Source organism: Castor canadensis, chromosome 4 (genome assembly GCF_047511655.1).
Source record: "Castor canadensis chromosome 4, mCasCan1.hap1v2, whole genome shotgun sequence".
In the NCBI taxonomy this organism is placed as follows: Eukaryota; Metazoa; Chordata; class Mammalia; order Rodentia; family Castoridae; genus Castor; species Castor canadensis.
In genome coordinates this window covers 15,395,438-15,415,615 of record NC_133389.1, presented here as the reverse complement: position 1 = coordinate 15,415,615, position 20,178 = coordinate 15,395,438, and the positions used below count along the sequence as shown (strand labels likewise).

At 40.4% G+C, this 20,178-nt stretch overlaps 1 protein-coding gene across 5 annotated transcripts in view; it reads left to right on the top strand.

Moving 5' to 3' along the window:
* Positions 1–12,076, top strand: part of Zcchc2 (zinc finger CCHC-type containing 2) — a 50,136-nt gene extending 38,060 nt beyond the window's left edge. For 4 of the 5 annotated variants that reach the window (XM_074069678.1, XM_020176610.2, XM_074069677.1 and 1 more), the window contains exons 12-14: positions 4,083–4,211; positions 7,580–9,070; positions 10,002–12,076. In XM_074069678.1, coding sequence (XP_073925779.1) covers positions 4,083–4,211; positions 7,580–9,070; positions 10,002–10,069 — 1,688 coding nt within the window. In that variant the 3' untranslated portion in view covers positions 10,070–12,076. The remainder of the gene's footprint in view (positions 1–4,082; positions 4,212–7,579; positions 9,071–10,001) is intronic. The other variant, XM_074069680.1, reaches the window with a different exon arrangement.
* The last annotated feature ends 8,102 nt before the right edge of the window (positions 12,077–20,178 follow it).

The window sequence follows — 20,178 nt, the reverse complement described above, 5'->3', positions numbered from 1 at the left end:
CTTGCATTGATGTGTACGGCAATTTCCAAATTAAACAATTCTGAAATTACTGGGATTAATTTTAAAGACTGTCAGTCAGCTATGGAGGTTGACATTTCCTCCCTCTGCCACAGTAGTCACTCGAATTTGTTTTCTTCTCAGATCAGTCCCTACTCCAGAGCTGACAGCAGTTCCAGGGTCTTAGGTCTTTTCTGCAACTTTGCAGGCCACCTTCAGGGAAGTCTGGACATGTTCTCATCAGACTCATTTTTTAGAATATAACTGACTTTTTCATTAATAACTGGTTCTTTATTGAACATTGAGAGAATTCTGACCCTCAGATATTTGTTGAACTAGATTTGTTGTGATTTCCTTTTACCCACCATTACTTTTAAGTTCTCTTTATTTTTAGACTCACAGTTCATTTGACTGAGAGGTGTCCCTACTGCTAGTAGGGATGGCTTTTTCTGTGTTTTATTTGACTTTACGATTAATAGTGAAAATAGAATAAGAGCACCTGACATATTGACTGATCCCACAAATGAGGACTTTTTAAATTTAAATCTTACTGTAATGTTAGTATATTCACTTGAAATTTTCTAAATAACCAGAATATACTTCTTAAATGGGATATATTTGTAAAATAGATATTTGTAAGAAAGACTGAATAGTGATGAAAGAAAAATGATTTCATTTTTAATCCAAATTGTCCAGCCAATTCAATGAATCAGCCGAACTGGGGTAAAAATTACATGGAAAAAACTCATCCCGTCTATTGTAAGGATCCAATCCCATGTTGTAACACCTTGTGTGATGGCAACCAAAAGCAGGAGGAAAAAATTTAAGGAAGGCAAATGGTCTGTGGGTGGACAACTAGAATTTGCTTCTGCCAGGTCTTCCTGCCTTTGTTCCCTCCTGACTCATTTTCCACACTGCTACATTTGTCTTGGAAGAGCATACTTAATCGGGTCACTGTCCTGATGCAGTTTCTATCAAGTATACACCACCTTCCACCAGATCATGCTACCTCCTGTTTCAAATCATTCAGGAACTCCTGCTCATTCAAGAAGTTTGTGGCTGTTCTTCCCTTTTTAACCTATTTCTAGAGGAGAAATATATGGACTTTGATCAGAAGTTAGTGGATTTGGCTCTTATGTTCCTTGTTTTTTAGATGTGTGGCCTGCAAGTTGTAGTTTTCTCATTTGTCTACTAGAAATAATACTGCCTATCTCAGCAGAGCATTTCACTAGTACTGAGTCTTGAGGTATTCAATAATTTAGTTCCTTTTCCTTGTACTAATAAATTAGAAGAAAATAATACATTTTATACTTTAAGAACTTTGTAACAACATCCCAAGCTCTAGTTCTTTTTCTCTTTTTGTCTCTTAATTTTCAAGTATTATGATAATAATCAGGATTTTTGAATAAGCCAAACCGTATTCTATTTTATTCTCTGTTTATGTCATTAATTCATAGATATTTACTTTTATGGAATATGATTATGAATAAAAGATACTTGTGACAGTTTGTCTCATTGATGTCAACTATAACTTAAGAGATATGCCAAGTCTAACTTAAAAAACAATTCTGTTTATGAATTTCCCTTTGAAATAGTAAGGTACCTTTAGCAAGAAGGAATTGCCTGTAGGCACTTAGTAAATTTGAGATATGATTAAAATTTTCTCCTTATGGAACAATACCTCATATTATGAAACATAGAAAAACTGAATTGGAGCTGAAAGTATAGGGTAGGTTGTTTGGTTGATTGGTAGGTTTTTCAGATCTTTAAATAATGCATTCTAGCTTAAGATGAACTTTATTTACTTTTAATTTTATAATTTTAAATTTTAACTTCTCTTTTGAGTAATAATACATTCATGTAGCTTAAAATTCCAAAAATACAAAAAGAAATTAAAATAAAGACCCCCTAATTGCATTTGTCCATGTTGTCAGCTCCCAGAAAGCAATTTATGCTATTCATTGCATTTGCAGGGCATTTCACTTTAAAACTTTATGTCTCAGCACTTGCTGGCTGGCCATAGTGGTGCACGCCTATAATCCCAGCACTCAGGAAGCAGAGGGATGAGGGTCACAAGTTTGAGGTCAACCTGTATTTCAGACTGTTTCAAAACAATAACCACCGAAAACCCTTTATGTCTGTTCTAAAGAGATACATGCATTACCACACAGACACCATTATGAACTCTTACTGTTTAGTCTATTGTGCCAGTATTTCTTTCACCTCACTTTTTTGTTGCTGGTTGTGGGACCAAAAAGTTTGGAGGGAAATGATGTGGTTGACCTCTCAATTTCTTTTACAAAATTTAGAGTGCTCTAAATGTCTCCAACTTCTTTTAGTAACTCTATCACCTGTGATTTATTTAAATGGTTCTTAACTCTGTAACAAACTTCATAATTGCCAGTGAGAAATTTTGTTGGTATAATGACTTATGTTGTGAGTTTTGTCTTAATCATATGTAAGACCTTTTTATCATTTGAGACATGATAAAAAATTTAAGTTTGTCTATTTTTTTTTAAATTTAAGTTTTAAAATTTTAAGTTCATGGCGTATCCTTTGGCATAATTGTTTTGCCCTTGTATATCTTCTGAATCACTAGGGGATTTCTGATGTTTTAACATCATTATGAAGCATTTTCTTTTATTACCAAAAAGAGGAAATTCCTTTTAGTATAGATTTAGACTTACATGTTTAGTTCTTTGAAAACTGCAATTTAATACATGGCAGTGTTAGAATATTCACTAGCTATACAGTATAAAGAAAATTGTCTTATAAATTAAGCCATTTGGAGAAAAACTGCTTGGACTGTTCATTTTGTTAAATGTTGGCTGAAATGTTTATATGCAATATTTCCATATGTGCTACAGTTTTTATAGGTTTCATTTTCATGAGGCTAGTTTAATGTCAAGTTGTTTGGCCACTGTGGCACATTAGAATGCCTTCAGGTTTTGTTATTGACCTATATCCCTTTCATTATGTTGTAACTAGTAATTCAGAGCTTACTGTGTATATGTATACTCAAGATTGCTTTTCTGTAAAATTACTACCTTCCCATGTCAAGCCTCTGCCACTTTTCTGATACCTCATGAGTTTTTGTGCAGTTTTCCCTTGGCAATTTGGCATTTAACTGTATTACCCAGAAAGAACTAGCAACACCGACATTCTTAATGCCTTCATTTTTCGTCAAGATTCATCCAACACTTCAGTGGCTGGTGTGAGCTAAGTAGGACTGCTATAAAGTATCCCCTTCAAAAGATACGGGTAGTCAACCAAATTGTTCATTGTACCAGTCATGTCTTTTCTCTGACACATATTTTGCCCAAGTAATTAATCATCATAGCATTTTATTGGTTCTACCAAGTTGCCATGGAAATTATTCACTCATGTATATTTTTTTTAAATCCCCTGCAATTGCTTATATTGAGATTTATATGCTAAAGATGTATTAGATGTTTGCTGTAAGACAGAAGCTATGCTAGCTACTGGGTTTTCAGAAGTGCATAAGACAGTTTCCTCATCCTGGGCCAGTGTATGAATTTCTTGTACCACACACACCAGTGATCAGTCTCCTTATGTCTCCAAAACAGATGTAGTGAATTGATCGTTCCATGTACTGCTCTTACTCCTGCTCCATCTTGAAGTAGGCTTGGCCTTTCAGTGGAAATTAAGGGACTGCTCAGTCCCTCAGTTTATTCTTTTAAATACTCTGGCCTAGTAATTTTAACTGAGTAAGCATTTTGACAAACCATTCTTTTCTTGAAAGAATTTTTCAACAAGCCCTGAGGAGTTAGAAGGTGGCTCAAAATGGTATTATTGGACAGACCCTACAAAGAACCTTAATTCTGATTTTTTTAAGTCAATAAGATTGAATTGTTCTTCTATATTTTTGTTTTAAGAACACATTCATCAGTTATTTTGAGTTGAAATCATTATTTAGTAACAAATTTTCATCTAAATTGAAGACAAGCATTTTAAGTGTTTGCAGGAAAACTGAAAAAGTACTTATAGCTACAACTAATTTCTAATGGTTCAGTTTGGAAATTGACTACTTAACATGATTTTTTAAATAGAGTTATTATTTTTAGATATGAATTTAGACATTGGATCTGGACATGACACATGTGGAGAAACATCTTCAGAAAGTTACAGTTCTCCGTCTAGTCCACGACATGATGGAAGAGAAAGTTTTGAAAGTGAAGAAGAAAAGGACAGAGGTTTGCTTTTAGGATGGGGTGGAGGGAGAGGTGAGGGTGGAGGGAAATGTGTATTCTCTTTTAAAAATCAAAGCCAGACAACCTTGATTAAAATACAAAAAAAAAAGAGAAAAAAAATTAAACCCAAACAAAGAATTTTATGTTCCCATAAACCCCATTACTAATTTTAAATTTATTGTAAAGGGTATTCTAAAGACAATTGCCTTAGCAGTTTCTAGCAATATTGAATTTATAAGCTTATTTCATTGCATATGAAATTAAAACCAAGATCATAACAAAATGTAGTTAGTATATAAAGATTAAGATTGTGTGCATTAGCTAGATGCATACATGTTTATACTCTTATGTCTTCCTGATTGGCCTTTTCATCATTATAAGATATCCTTCTTTGTTTCTAGTAACAATATTTGTCATAGTCTCTTTTGTCTGATAATATAATATGGCCCACTCCAGCTCTTTTTGGAGTACTACCTGCATGGTACTACTCTTTTTAGTTCAGACCTATTTGTGTGTTAAATCTGAAATGTATCTCTTGATGGTAAAATATCGTTATATCCTGACTTTTGTGTCCAGTTTGCCCATCTCTATCTACCCTTTGATTTGAGTGTTTAATCCATTTACATTTAATGTAATACTAATAAGATGAGATTTACATCTGCCATTTGATGTTTGTTTCCTGTGTGTCTTACATCTTCAGTTCCTCCTAGCAGAAAGGCTAAGTTCAGCCAATTGTGAGAACTCGGAAATGCCCAGAGCTGAGGCATTGAACACAGTGTTCAGATTCCCAGTAATACATGAAAGCTTTTCAAAGTCCCTTGTGGACATCTCATTCCCTAGTTTTTCATTTTAAGAATTTTGGTCAGCCTCATGTTATTAAATACTTGCCACTGATTGTGACAGATGTTCTCTGAATAAGAAACCATTAATGCAGAGTGAGTATGAGCTGCCAAAAGGTCACATAGTGACAGTCTTTTTTTGGGAGAATTCCAAATCAATACTCTTTCTAGCTGCCATATTTGAAGGACTGTTTGTCTACAGGACTACATCAGAGCAGGAGAAAGGGAGATGGGATTAGGGTAGGGCACAGTAAAAGGCCATAAATTTCTGTTTTTATGAGATTTAGCTGTATTTCTTAAACTCTGTTCAGATTGTATCAAGCTTTTAGTTAATTTCCACAGTTCTGAGAAAGTTGATTTTGACAGTTTTTGTTGTGGATCTTGTTGATTTTATGAATGGTGGGTCATTGGAGAGTCCTTGTTCCATTCTTCTCTGAAAGTGAGATCTTGAAAAGGCATATGTTGAACAAAAATGTTTTCCTCACACATGCTGACAGATGATTATTAATGTCTTGATCATAAGGGGTACCCATGCTGTGCAGTGTCAAGTGATTTCTCTGTAGAGATCCTTAGGCCACATCATTTCAGCCAGTGTGGTTCCTTGCTGGACAGTCTGCAGCTCTCTGGGACCTTAGCTTCTGTGTTACCCTGTCAGGTCATGTCTTAGGAAGCTATGCAGTAGTGCTGTTACTTTGGAAACAATTGGAGTTAGCCTTTACTTTGCCGTTGTTTTGTAGCATGCAGTGATTCTACCACCAATTCTTCTGATCTGAGGCAACACTGCATTTCTGCTCTGCAGTTTCCTTACAAAAGATAAAAATGAAAATAACCTCTCAGAGCTATAATGAAGCTTGAGAGAATTTTTATGCCTTACCCAGAATAGACAAGCTTTCAGTATCTTTAATATGTATTATGCTTGATTCTATAGGAGGTGTAAATAATTCTGAAATCTTCAGCTCACCCTGCAGATTTGACCTGGTTGTCACATACTTGGATAACTTGTGGCATCCCTTTCCTGTCATCAGATAGCATAAGTTGATTGGCATGTGTAGAGGAACTTGCCTTTTTTTTTTCATATAAGCTCAGTTATTAACAAATGAAAATCCTTCTTTAGAAGAGTCACTTAGGCCTCTCTCAAACCAGGGAAATACACATTATAATAGAAAGCTTTGTTTTCAGAATTTTGAGTGCACACAAAGGTTGCTTTGAAAAACATGTGGCTTTGTTGGTGGTGGTGGTGGTTATAATGGTGTTTTGTCTAAGACTTATGTTTCCCAAAGTCAGTACAAAAAAAGGACAAGACCTGATATGTAGATGAATCCTTACAATGACTATGAAAAATATTCTTTTTGATTTTATGTTTGCCCTCAACTCTGTACTGATGGGAAGGTTCAGATATAAGTGCCTCAAATAGGCTATTGATTTGGGGATACTCTTTGTTTTGCAACATTTAGTAGGAAATTCCCCAATTATTAATTTTTTAAGGGAAGTTTGTGCTAGAACTATTCTCTTGATTGAACCTCTTCTCCATAATATAAATTCAAATAGTTCACTTAGCACCGTTGACATTCTCTGTCATTAGTAGATTCCATTTAACTTTTCTTAGGCAGACTAATTTTTGTTTTTAGTATAGTTTCATAATTTTTTAACATCTTAAGCTGAATATGACTAGCTCCTACCTTAATAAATACAAGTACTTTAGGTAGTATAATTCAGCTTATATTTATGAGCAGAAGGATTTTTAAATAGTTGCTACATTTAATTGAGATTGTTTGTGTACACATCAATGCAGTGCCTGTGTTTATAATGCCTAACATTGTGAATTAGATATGATCCTTTGCTGCCTTTATATGAAAGTTTGGAAATCAGAAGTCTAGACTGAAGTTATTTCTATATGTATGCATGAGTAATGAATTAAACAAATGCAATATAGTTTTCTATCTACTGTTTTAATTTTGAAGAAAAGGAAATGCTTTCATACTTGCCTTGCTTCTTGTGCTCTAGAGTTTGATTTTATGATTAATAGTAGTTTAAAATTTTCTTTCCCTCCCATTAACCTATATAGTAGAACAGATATTTACTCCATTCTTTAAAAAAAACTCTTCCATTCCTTCTCTTTAGATATTTGGGTTAAATATTGTCTTGATTGAGCTCCTTTAAATTATGTCATTTATCTGAGACAAATTGAAGATTGGGGGTTTGACAGTGTTAAAATTAAGTAGATTGCCTAAAAGTGATTAAGGTTAATGCAATCTAATGCTTTTCTCAGTAATAAGGTAGTATTCAGTGAATGTCTGTGTTTATACTATGCTTCATTCAGTCTCCAAATAACTTTTTGTTACTGTTTATGTCCCCATATTTTTGAAACAAAGCATGCACATAATGCAAAAAAAGGTCAACTTGAGCAGTTAGTGATAGAAGGATACATCCAAACTTTTGAGTTGATTTTAGGTATACTTAAACTTTATTTCTAGCAAGAAAGATGAGAGAATTCAGCTTGGGTTAATATCTATTTATATCTGTTTTCTTTAGACACTGATAGCAATTCAGAGGATTCTGGAAATCCATCAACAACCAGGTTTACAGGTTATTGTTCTGTCAACCAGACTGTCACTGTCAAGCCGCCTGTTCATATTTCTTCACTAGGAAATGAGAATGGAAACCTTTTAGAAGAGCCCTTGAACTCACCCAAGTATCCACATATTCCTTTTATGCCAACTTTACACTGTGTCATGCACAATGGTGCCCAGAAGTCTGAAGTTGTCATTCCTCCACCCAAATCTGCAGATGGCAAAACAATAGGGATGCTTGTTCCTAGTCCTGTTGCTATTTCTGCAATAAGGGAGTCCACAAACTCAACCCCTGTTGGAATTCTAGGGCCAACAGCCTCTACTGGAGAATCAGAAAAACACTTTGAATTGCTGGCTTCCCCTCTTCCTATTCCATCAACCTTCCTTCCACATAGTAGTACTCCTGCTTTGCACCTAACATTTCAGAGGTTAAAATTGCCACCACAGGGATCTTCTGAGAGTTGCACCGTTAATATCCCACAACAACCCACCGGAAGCCTAAGTATCGGATCACCAAACACTGCCTTTATTCCTGTCCATAACCCAGGTAGCTTCCCAGGACCTCCTGTGGCTACCACGGACCCCATCACAAAATCTGCTTCCCAGGTGGTAGGACTAAATCAAATGGTGCCTCAAATTGAGGGAAACACAGGGACAGTCCCTCAGCCTACCAATGTGAAGGTAGTTCTTCCAGCAGCTGGCCTCTCAGCTACACAGCCACCAGCTTCCTATACTTTACCAGGCTCTCCCCTTGCTGCCAGTGTGTTACCCACCCAGAATTCCAGTGTGCTCAACACAGCAGCCACTTCTGCCCAACCAGCAAGTGCAGGAATTAGTCAGGCCCAGTCCAGTGTTCCTCCTGCAGTTCCTACCCATACCCCAGGCCCTGCCCCAAGCCCAAGCCCCGCTTTAACACACAGCACTGCACAGAGCGACAGCACATCTTATATCAGTGCTGTGGGGAATACGAACGCTAATGGGACAATAGTGCCACCACAGCAGATGGGCTCAGGTCCTTGTGGTTCTTGTGGGCGAAGGTGCAGCTGTGGGACCAATGGAAACCTTCAGCTAAACAGTTACTATTACCCCAATCCAATGCCTGGACCAATGTACCGCGTCCCATCCTTCTTCACTCTGCCATCCATTTGCAATGGCAGCTACCTCAACCAAGCACATCAGAGCAATGGAAACCAACTTCCTTTTTTTCTGCCTCAGACTCCATATGCAAATGGACTGGTACATGACCCAGTCATGGGGAGCCAAGCCAACTATGGCATGCAACAGATGGCAGGATTTGGGAGATTCTATCCTGTATATCCAGCACCTAATGTAGTTGCCAATACAAGTGGTTCGGGGCCCAAGAAGAATGGGAATGTCTCATGTTACAATTGTGGTGTGAGCGGACACTATGCCCAGGACTGTAAGCAGTCATCCATGGAGGCCAGTCAACAAGGTAATCACAGTAACTCCCAGAGGACTTGTTTTTGAGTTCACCTGTTTACTTCCTTTCCTTTTGATCATGCTATTCTGTCATAGCAGAAAAATCCATTTGTGTGTTTGTTTACAGATAACTGTGTTTTCAGTGACAAATCATAAAATGCAGCCAGAAAAACCTAATGTAGACCCAGGTCACACATAGCACAAGGCAGGTCAGAGGAATTTTGATTTCCAGTTAAGGAATAAATTCTCAAGGCACTTTTCAAGAAATATGGAGATTTGAATTATATAATGTTAAGTCTCTTGCTTACAGCACTTTAAAAAAAAACTAGAGAGAATAAGCAGACTTCAAATATTGAAAACTAGAAAAGAAGCTAGTTATTTGACAAGCAAGGTTTTTAACAACTGGTTATGTGTCTTTGTGTAATCAGCAGGCTTCACACATATGCCCTTGTTGCCCTTTTCCTTCCTGACAAATGTGTAAGGAGAAAAAAGCCCAAGATTCTATTATTATTTTACAGGAACAGTGGTTTGGGAATAAGGGAATTTGAGCTAAGTTTAATATTATTACCACCAGAAAGAAGAAAATGCACTTACATAAGTATAAGTGAGGTACAAAACTCAGTGATGACCTCAAACTCTTCTGTTTCACTTGAATTTGAACTTTGACATTCTGCCAAATCTTACCCAGAAAATAAAGTCTTGAATTTGGAGTGTATTGACGTAGCATTCTTAAAGGAAAATCAAGTTTGATAGCTTTAGGTTGGACTTAAAGCACAAACTTGTTACTACTATTTTTTTTTTAAAGTAACTTTATTTGCCATTTTGAGTAGCATTAGTGTTAAGGAAGGTGCCTTCTGAAGAGCATGCCCATTTGATATCTGTAGTGGTTTGTGATGAGTGTCATTGTAAGCGGTGACTTAGCCATTCTGTCTTTCCCATTTTAGGCACTTACAGACTGAGATACGCACCTCCCCTCCCCCCTTCTAATGATACGTTGGATTCTGCAGACTGAAACAAGTAAAGCTTGCCTACTTAATACACTCAAGTGTGGGGAGTCATGGGGTATGGAGGGGAGGAAAGGAAAGGTATTTTGTTTGTTTCTTTGTCTATACATTTCCTAAACTTCTATGCAGTTGGGAGTTTTCATTTCTCTTGTACCAATGTCCAAAATAAGAAAGAATGAAATGCTTCTGAGCCTCTGGTCTCCTGGTTCAACAACAGGCTTATATGTGTGATACATGTAACTTAAACTTCCTGACAAACTTATCAAAAAGGAAAATGTTGATGCGTGCTTTTTTTTTTTACACTGAATACTTGCTGTGTGTAATGTTTACTGAATCTTTAAAACTGTGTATTTGACCTTTTTTACAACACTGGTGACAGTCATATGGTTTTGGGGAAAAAAAAAAAAAAACCCAACAACTTTGCTTCTTCCCTAGCTTTTCTCACTTTCACCCTAAACTACATTTTTCTGACAGCCACTCTCACCCTTTCCCTGTCTCTCGGCAGGAGTGCCCAGCAGTGTACTTGTCTGCACTTGTGTAAACTGCTCTACATATAAACCAAGGGCAAAATGTTTCACCCTAGTCCTTCGGGAGAAGTCAAATTCCCAAGATAGTATGTATATATGTAATAAAAGCATCATGCAAATACATATATGCAGTGCTTATTGTCAAATAAACAGGAAAGTAAGTGGAGAGAGAGGAAGAAGTCAAACCATATGAAGCTGAAAAAAAATGACATTTGAAATGGACAAAAAGGTTTTTCAGAAAAGAAAACAACTTTTTCCTTCTATCATACCTTTCTAGCCTGTTGCTTCAGAGAGACACAAAATAAACACACTGGTGTGAATGTTCTCTGTGTGCTTGTGTTTGTGGTGAAAGGAGACAGCCAGTTCAACCTGTCATCTACCACAGTGTCCTGGTCAAAGACACAACTTGAGTAAAGATTTCTTCTTTTGCTATACCAACTGTTACAGTGTTATGTTGTGTTTAAATATGTGTGCTTTGTTGCAATCTGAACAGAAGCTATGGGTTTCTACAAAACGTCAGGTATTTGTTCCCTAACTTGTCTCTTGTAGCAAAGTCACTTTTATAACTGTTTACCACTATGCTTGATTATAATGTGAAAGACTGAATTCTGAGTGTGTTAAGATGGTGTTAATCATGTCAGTGTCATGTCACTAAAGTTTAATGCTGCTGTTTAAAAAAAAAAAAGTTTTTTTAAAAGCCAATCTATGTACTAAATTGCTTCCAGGTAATTTGATTTCCTAAAGTGCACTGAAGTTATCTGGAAGATTGAGTTTATTTTTTGGTGACTGCTGCATTCAACAGCAATGAACAGCTACCACTGTAGTCATAAGTTTAAGGGTGAGGGTTTTTCCCCATTCCTCAGCACAGAGCAGAAATGATAGCTTTTTGTCATGGGGTAGTAATGTTGGTGTGCAGCAGAGGAACTTAATATATGGTGTTGGTTCAGAAGCCTGACATTGCTAGACAAAAGGAAAAACTTGAAGAGAAAAGAAGCTTAGTTTAATGCTTCAGAAGTAGCATTTATATTTATAGCACCAATGTACATTTTGAAACTTTCAGGGGTGGGAGTTCTGGGGAAGGGAAAGGGGTGTGAAGGGGTAGATGAAAGCTTTAATTTAGAAAGAAAAATTCGAGTAAAGGAAATTATTTTGATTAAATATTATATTTTATTTGATCTGGGTATTTTTGGAGCACATTATTAATTAATTGTTAAGCTGCAGTTGAGTTGTTCAGGTGAGAGTGTTGATAAGCCACGTGTGAGCGCGTCGTGAATCACTTGCCAGTTGTACTTTATGGAGCTTGTTTTATGATTTAAAATACTGTACTGTACATAGGAGGTGTGTTACCTTCTCCTTATTTGTATGTTTACCATATACTTTGATATTTGAAATGTTATGTACTGGAAAGGCCACTTATATTTCTAGAACAGATTGGATTTTATGCAACCTTTTTCCTTGAATTAACAGCAATAAAAAAAATGAGAAACAGCTTAAGAATTGTGCTTTATTGAAAATTTTGTAAAAATGAAAGGATATTATACATCATGGTTTTATTTATTTATTTAAAGAATCATTCTATTTCCCTGTGACTTGGGCAGTGAGTCCTAAAGTCATTCTTTAGTGTTCCCCTTCCACACAGGTGACCACTATAAGACAGGATGCTTTGTTTCTTTGTCTGTTGAGCACACACTGTACACCAGGGGCACATTGGTAAACAGGACCAAGTTCCTGTCAGCCTGGAGCTTAAGAGTTCTGGTTTAGGACTTCCCTTGCCAAAAGTGTAAAGGACCTAATTTACTTCTCAAATTTGATTTTTTTTTTCAGCCAGAAAACTATCTTGGTTCAATATTGAGTATCTTTAATATCATATCATTGGTTCTGTCTTCTATAAACCAGTCTCAAGTCAAGGTCTTTAAACCATCAGTAATTTCTGAGATACTGATGGCAGCCTGTGCACTGTTGTTCTGCAATGACCCTTCTAGTAGTGTCCTCTTCCCCAGCACTCAGCACAGTGATGGACACACAGAAGTGCCAGGCCCATGAGCACTGGATTATTGTCTGGAGTCATCTAATGAGTGTTCCCTCTGTGAACAGTGCATTTGAGATGATTTTAGAGTCTGTGATTATTTATAGACACCAACTTCCCAGGTTAGCCAGAAAATATGCATCTGTGTGTAACACCTGTGAATCATGAACCCACCTTCATATTAGCCAGAACATCTCGGGTGTTACTACCTGTAGTCCACGTCTGTCCCATCTTCCTCCTCCCCACCACCAACTTGCACCTGCTGTAAATTACATTACCCTTTGCTTTTTCTGTTTTCTTACCTTTTACATCCTCCATAAATAACAGCTTAGTTTTGCTTTTCTTAAATTTTACAAAAAGGGTATCCTTTTGTACCTAGTCTTCTGGGACTGCCTCTACTCATCTGATTTTATGGTCCTGAACCTTACTCATTTTCATACCTTAAAATATTTTCTAGTGTGGAGAAGACTGATTTACCCGGTATTCTCTCAGCAGACATTTGAATACTTGTTGTTCCTGTCTTGCTCTCTGTCTGTCTCCCTCTCCCTCAGTCTGTCTCCTGGTCTTCCCTCCCTCCCCCTGTCCCCCTCTGTTTTACAAACATGGCTTCCAGGAACATTTTTGTATAGTCTTCTGTGCAAGAGTTCGCTAGGATGTGTATCTATAGCACTTAACACGTAGGAGTCCTGCATGTGGGACTTCAGACAGTTTTCCAAGATCGGCGGAATTGTTTTCCACATGATTTACACATACCTGCAGATCCCTGAACCCATATCCTGACACCCTTCCAAGAAGATGTCACAGAGCTGTGGAAGACAAAGTCAGAGATGTGCCCCCAGAAGATGGTATACAGTCCCGTGGGGGAGATGAGCCTAGAGGCCGGACTCAGTGGGGGCAGGGTTGATGGACACCACGTGGGGAAGGGGATGTAGACAGAAAATGTGTAGTGGCCAGAAATGGCAGTAAGAGGGGTATTTTAAAAGACATGGGAGTTGGGGAATTTGTGGGTGCGATAGATAAAACTCAGAATTTGGAGTTGACTGAAAAATAAGTTACTAAGTTTTAAATAGAGGAAAAACATGTTGACTATGGCATTTGAAGTTTTAAGACCAATGAGGGCCTTGCCGTGAGGTGTTGGCAGTGGGAAAGGTCTAAGAGTAAGAACTGACCTAGCGAAGCCAGTTTAGAAAAGGATGGATGAGATAAGGAGAAGGAACCTTGGACCTTTCAATTTCTATAAAATGAAAGTTCATTTCAAATCATGGTTGTGTTGGTGAAACGGCAGCCAAGAAGCTGCTCAGATGCTACTTGAATTCAGTTTTGATGAGAGGATTATGATTCTAAGAGATGGGCAGAATGGGATAGAATAGGACTGAAGGTGACAGTTCTTTGGATGATGAGGGACCTCGCAAACAGTTCTTCAGTAGCACAGGGTTAGTTTACTCCATGCAGTGACAAATATTCCCAACCCTCAAAAGACTCTGTGATACAAAGTAAAATAAGTCATATACACAGAAAATCCACATTTAGTTTTTTATATAAGTGCTTGGAAGTCAAGTTTTTTTGAGAAGACTCCAGCGAGATTAAAACAGTGTAATGTCTCTTGTTTCAACAGGAAGCATCTAGTACAGCATCTGTGTGAGCTTGGGAGACACCTTTTTTCAGTTCTACTCACTGAGGATAAAAGCATCCTAAGGTTGAGGGAATGAAATCATACGGAGCAAGCTGACAGTAGTCAAGTCCATGACCCTTCCAGTACTCCATTTCAAAAGAAGAAAGCAAATGCTGACCGCCCCCATCCCACTCCACAAAAAGGGCTCATTTTCATAAAGGGGTTTGGAGGTGTGGGGGATAGAGTGAGGGGACTGGTGCTCTAACTTGAAATGTGGTCACTGTACCCTTGTCTCCCTTTCTCCTCAGGGGCGAGGCCAGCTGTGGTGAGAAGGAAGGGCTCTTGGTCCCAGAGCTGAGCAGCAGGTGTGGCTGGGGCAGAGGGTGTGTTTCAGCTGCAGTGCTGTTAACCTTCAACATGATCCTGAGCAGAGAGAGGGAAGGCCGTGTTAGGCAGCCCTGTCTTTTCCAGGATCCCATTACTTCGTTGAGTTGCACAGTGTGGGTTCCCAATGTCAACCTACATCAATGTTTTTATGTTATCACTGCATTCAAAGCACTGCTATTGTGCCTGCACATGCAAAAAGAACCTTTTTGCCAAATCACAGAGAAATTTGCATAATCCTTACAACACTGTTCTCTTGAAAAACATAAGCGCTCTGGATAGGCACATGGGTACATGCTGCCTGAACTTTCTGCGTGCACACACGCTTTCTTCAGTCTTGGGAGCACAGGGTGTTAGGCTCTTTCTATTCTGGGAAGTGCTACATATGCACACCACGTGGGGTTCAGAGACCCCGCCCTCCTACAGCCGCACGTCCATCTGCAGTGACTGGCAGGCCAGGGTCACCAGAAGATCTTAATCCCCAAATCCTGTTTTGCAATTTGGAATTGGGGGGTGCGTGGGGTAAGGTGGAGCTTGCATGGTTCTTCATTGCTTTTCTTCTTTCTCTTGCAGCTCCAATTTGATCCACACTTAAAATGCTCTGGACCAGTCCGTCGAAGGAATTGCTCATCGGAAAGCAGTGCCACCTGGTGGGAGATGAGGACAGTGCAAGCAAGCAGATGTTATTTTCTACTTTAGGAGATGTTATCTCCTAATTTAGAGAAAATTAAGAGAGAAAACATTTGGGATTGTCAGCCTGTGCCCCAGGCCTTAAAGAATGCCAGCAGCTGACTATGACGGCAATCTGAGCAGTCTCCTCTTTGGGCCATTGTGTTTGCATCTGAACATCTCCAGACATGGGTGGTATCGCATGGTTTCCTTCGCACTTTCCGTCTGTGTCATTTGGGCATCACAACTTTGAAGGGGATGGGAGCTTCCTGTGTTTTACAAGTTAGGAATTCAAGGTCAGGGAGATGAAGTACCTCAGGCACACGATGAGGAAGGCTGGGCTCCAATTTAGGATTAACGGTTGCTCACTCCCTGTTCCATTGCTGCCTCCGTAGCTGCTTCTGTGCTGAGCCCAGTGCAGACTTTGAAACTGTATAAAGCCATAGGAACCCATGGATGCAACAACTCACATGGCCTCATATTGCCAAGAGAGGCCTGGGCCAGGTTGTGGGCAAGCCTGCCACATGGACCATGTCCTAGTCAAGTGGGATGTCTCTCTTCAGTGACTGTTGGAAGACTTGAAAACAGGATGGAGAAAACTCCAGAAACAGGACAACTTTGAACTTTCAGAACTAAGCTTTAAGCATGTCTTAAATTTGTCGTAAACTCAAGGAGCACCATTACTTCCCTACATTGAAGGTTTTAAACATGCACAAATGCCCTCCATTGGGGCACTGACCTTACAAAGTTTTTTTTTTATTCACGTGTATGAATATTCCATTAAGACTCAAGAAGACTGGGAGTGGTGACACATCTGTAATCCCAGCTGCTTGGCAGGTGGAAGTCAAGAGGATTGTGGTTTGAGGTCAGCCCAGACAAAAGTTAGTGAGACTCCCATCTCAACCAATAAGCCTAGTGCTGTGATATGCGTCTGTAGTCCCATCTAGATGGGAGTCATAGATAGGAGGCTCACCATATAGGCTCACCCAAGCAAAAACATGAGACTGTATTCAAAAAGGAAAGCAAAAAGGGCTGGGGGCATGGCTCATGGGTGAAGTGGCTATCTAGCAAACTCAAGAAGTCCAGAGTTCAAACCTCAGAACCACCTAAAAAAAGCACTCAACTAGCAAGTGCAAGACCCTGAATTCAAGCCCCAGTATCGAGGGGGAAAAAGTGATGCAAGCAGAAAGGACAAGTAGCTGCTGATGCTACAGAGCACTGATACTCACATATACATCATCCCAAGAAGCCTTCAACCAACCACCCCCCCCCCAAAAAAATAAAAACACTGAAGGCAAAAGTGACTGTCACACAGAAGCAGTAACTCGCCCACCGCCTCCAAAAGTCCTGCTAAGTGCCTTGAGTGCTACCTGGTGACCTGATCTGAGCCACCTCGCCACTCTTCTTATCTCAAAGCTACATGGGCAGTCAGTAAAGGATAGTATTTAATGCTTCTTACTGCCAGCATGCTGGAGTCAGGTCATATTGGTTACATGGGAACTTAATTGTACCTTGGACACCTCCACAAAACTCGTACAAGAGGCGGCCCCTGCCCACACGGCCTGTGGCCTTTCTCAGGCTGATCTGCAGAACCAGAATAACACCTGGTAGTGTAGTTGCAAGGATGCTAGGGCAAAATACATAAAGCATGCAAAGTCTGACACCCATCACAGGTACACCTGAGTGGGTGGTGTCGGTCAGACACATAGCTCATTTCAGTCGCATAACCCTGGTAGGTGGATCTGTGCCCCATTTTGCACTGAGGGAATTTGAGGCACAAAAGGCTAAGAGGAAGTGTCTGAGGGCACGGAGCAATTAAGTGTCAGTGAGCCTAAGCAGTGCGGCTTCAGGGGCACTGCACCACACCCCTTCCTTGTGTCATGTTGCAAGTATGTCGCTGAGGTAACAGACAGCCCTCTGATACCAGATGCTCAGACAGGTGTGCCTTAGACATTTGGAACAGCCTTCCCGACTTTTCTTTGAAACAGGGGTCTCACTATGGAGCCTAGGCTAGCCTCAAACTCAATCCTCCTGCCTGAGCCTCCTGTGTGCCAGGATTGCAGGCATGGGCCACTGTACCTGGCTTTTTTTTTTCCTTCAGTGCTAAGGATAGAACCCAGCATACCAAGGCCTCATGCATGCCACGCAAGCACCTCTACCACTGAGCCACAACTCTAGTCCCGTCTCTTCTTATCTGAAAGCTACATGGAAGGTACATAATTCTGCGATTTGAAGCTTGATTTTTCACTTTAAGTGAAAGGGCTTATAGTTCTTTGTTTTTGTAATTCTTTGTTTTCTTTTTGGTTTCACAGATTTGGTGCGGTCTCACTCTGAGACTAGACAGTATTGTCCTGGTGCTGGAGGCAAGAGCCGAGAAAAAGACTGAAGTTAAGCTGTCTAGCCACTAGGTGGCAGTACAAAAGCGCCAGCTGCACAAGGCCATCAGCCAGAGCAGTTTCTGTCTGTCCACCATCATAGCTTCTACCCTCTTCTTTACTTATATGTATACAGTTTTCATTTTGGGGGGCCTTTTAGCTAAAAACTAACACTGACATGAGTCTTCTGCTGAAAGACACGGCTCGAGTGTTGGTAACAAATACCGTGGTCGGCAAACTATAGCCCTGCAAAGATAGTTCTGTGTCTTTAAATAGTTGAAACACTGGGACAGGAGGATCATGAGTTTGAGGCCAGCCTGGGCTAAATAGAAAGACCGAGGCACAGAAAATAAGACTTTCATTGACATGTAAAATGATACCAAATTTTAACTTCAGTGTCTACAAAAAAAATTATTGGGACACAGCTACTGCCATTCATTTACACATTGTATGCTTTGCACCTATAACAGAAAAGTCAAGTAGTAGTGACAGGCAACACATGGCCCTGTCCTGTTACAAAAGAGGCTTGCTGACCCCTGACATGCAATCTACCAACCTTCCTTAAATAAAGATGTACTTCACTTCCTGTCATCTTTAAAGTCCCAATGTTCTTGAGGAATTTGCATTCCTTTTTGGTGCTCTTAGTGGGGCTTGCACACTTGCAGTCATTCAGCAAACACTGGCTGGGAACTCATTCTAGCCAGGGGCACAGCTAACCACAGCCCAGGTAGAGGTCAGTGTTGCCTGCTTAGAACTGGGAAGCATTTTCAAAAGAAACATTTGGGTCAGAAAGAAAGGAGGGAGATGTTCCCTAGTGGAGAGGTGAGAGAAGGCAAAGAAAATGGCATGACCAAAGCTATATTTTAGAAGAGTGCCCCTGGTTCATGCCTGTAATCCTGCCTACCTGGGAAGCTGATATTGGGAGGATCACGTTTTGAGGCCAGCCCAGGCAAATAGTTTGTGAGACCCCTTCTCCAAAATAGCCAGAGTGAAATGGACTGGAGGTGTGGCTCAAGCAGTAAGAGTGCCTGCTTTGCGAGTGCAAAGCCCTGAGTGCAAACCCCAGTCCCACCAAAAATAAATAAATAAATAAAAGCAACGTATTCAAAGGCAGTGTGTTGGTGTTGGGGGGTGGGGCACAAGAAACTAGGACGTGCTGGCAAGGCAGAGGAAGGAACAGGGCAGGGCACAAGGCACACAGGTGAAAATGGGATGGGCTGCCCATCCATCCTCACCCAAGGGAGTGCCGCACGGCACGCAGGTCTGCAGGGCTGAAGTTGTGAGGCGTGGTGGCCTCTGTCAGGCCCATGTTCTTAGTGCAGTGCTCAGGTTCCCTGAAGCAGAGCCACCTGAAGGACTAAGTGAAGACAGACTCTGTGACTCTCCCTCCCCACCCCCACCTTCCTACAGGATGGCAGTTTCCAGAGAGAGCAGAGTCATCACAGAAGACAGAATGAGAGTTCAGAGACACTGGAGAAGATGGAGGGAATGTGCCCTGAAGACAAAGAAATACAAATTTAAGAACAAAATGCCTGTTACTGTCACAGGCTCTAGAGAAAAGGAATTGTTCTGTGAGGTGTCTGGAACAGTGGAGTGCCTGGAAGGAGAGGGACAGCAGAGTCAGAGGAAGCTTGCAGTCCCCGGACCTAAGGCTGTGACATGGATTGATGGTGTCAAGGGGGCCAAAGGAGAGCAACCGAGGCCGGAAGGAGCTGTGCGGCGGCTTCCACTGAAGTTGCAGCCATGTGTTTGAGCTGTGGGCAATCACACAGCACAGCTAAGGGACTTTTTTTGCCCTCTAATGGAAGAAGCTGGGTCAGGAGAAGGGTCAGTTTGACAGGGTAAAGGGGCTTTGTATGTTCCCTGCAAAGATTTTGTGTTGATTTCATTGCCCTGCTAAGGCAGCCACCTCTTCGGGGCTTTCGTTTCTCCCTTCCCATCGCACTTCATCAAGTCCCTTTCCCACTGGCATGAGTCCCCACTTCCACGTAGCCACTCTGGACCTTGCTCCAAGATCTTACTAACTCCCACCTCTTCAGCCTCCACTCCTCCAAGCTCTGGTTCCTGTCCCAGCTTCCAGGGCACTTGTTCCCATATGACGTGGGAAGGAGACTTGCCCCAGGAGACCCAGACCTTTTCCACAAGTCGATAATAAACCTCTGGTAACTCACATCAGTCAAACAAATCAGGGGTGGAAGACAGTCCCTGGGCCCTCTGGAGTTCTCTGCACAGATGGGATGCACACCAGGCAGCACGCTGAACTTGACACGCCAGTGGCAAAGGCCTACAGGAAGGCTCCATTTGGACTTCGCCTGATTTGGATGATGGAGATGCAGTAAGGTGAGTAGATAAAATTGGCCTCCACTGATGACCGGGGCGGGGGCGGGGGGAGCAGTTTGTAAAACACAGGAGCATAGATTCTATTTCTAGAAAACGTTTGAACCACTAAGATGAGTGACTTTCAAGTACTTCACAAGGACCTATTAACAAATAAATAAGTGCTCTTACAATTTTACTCTAGCCC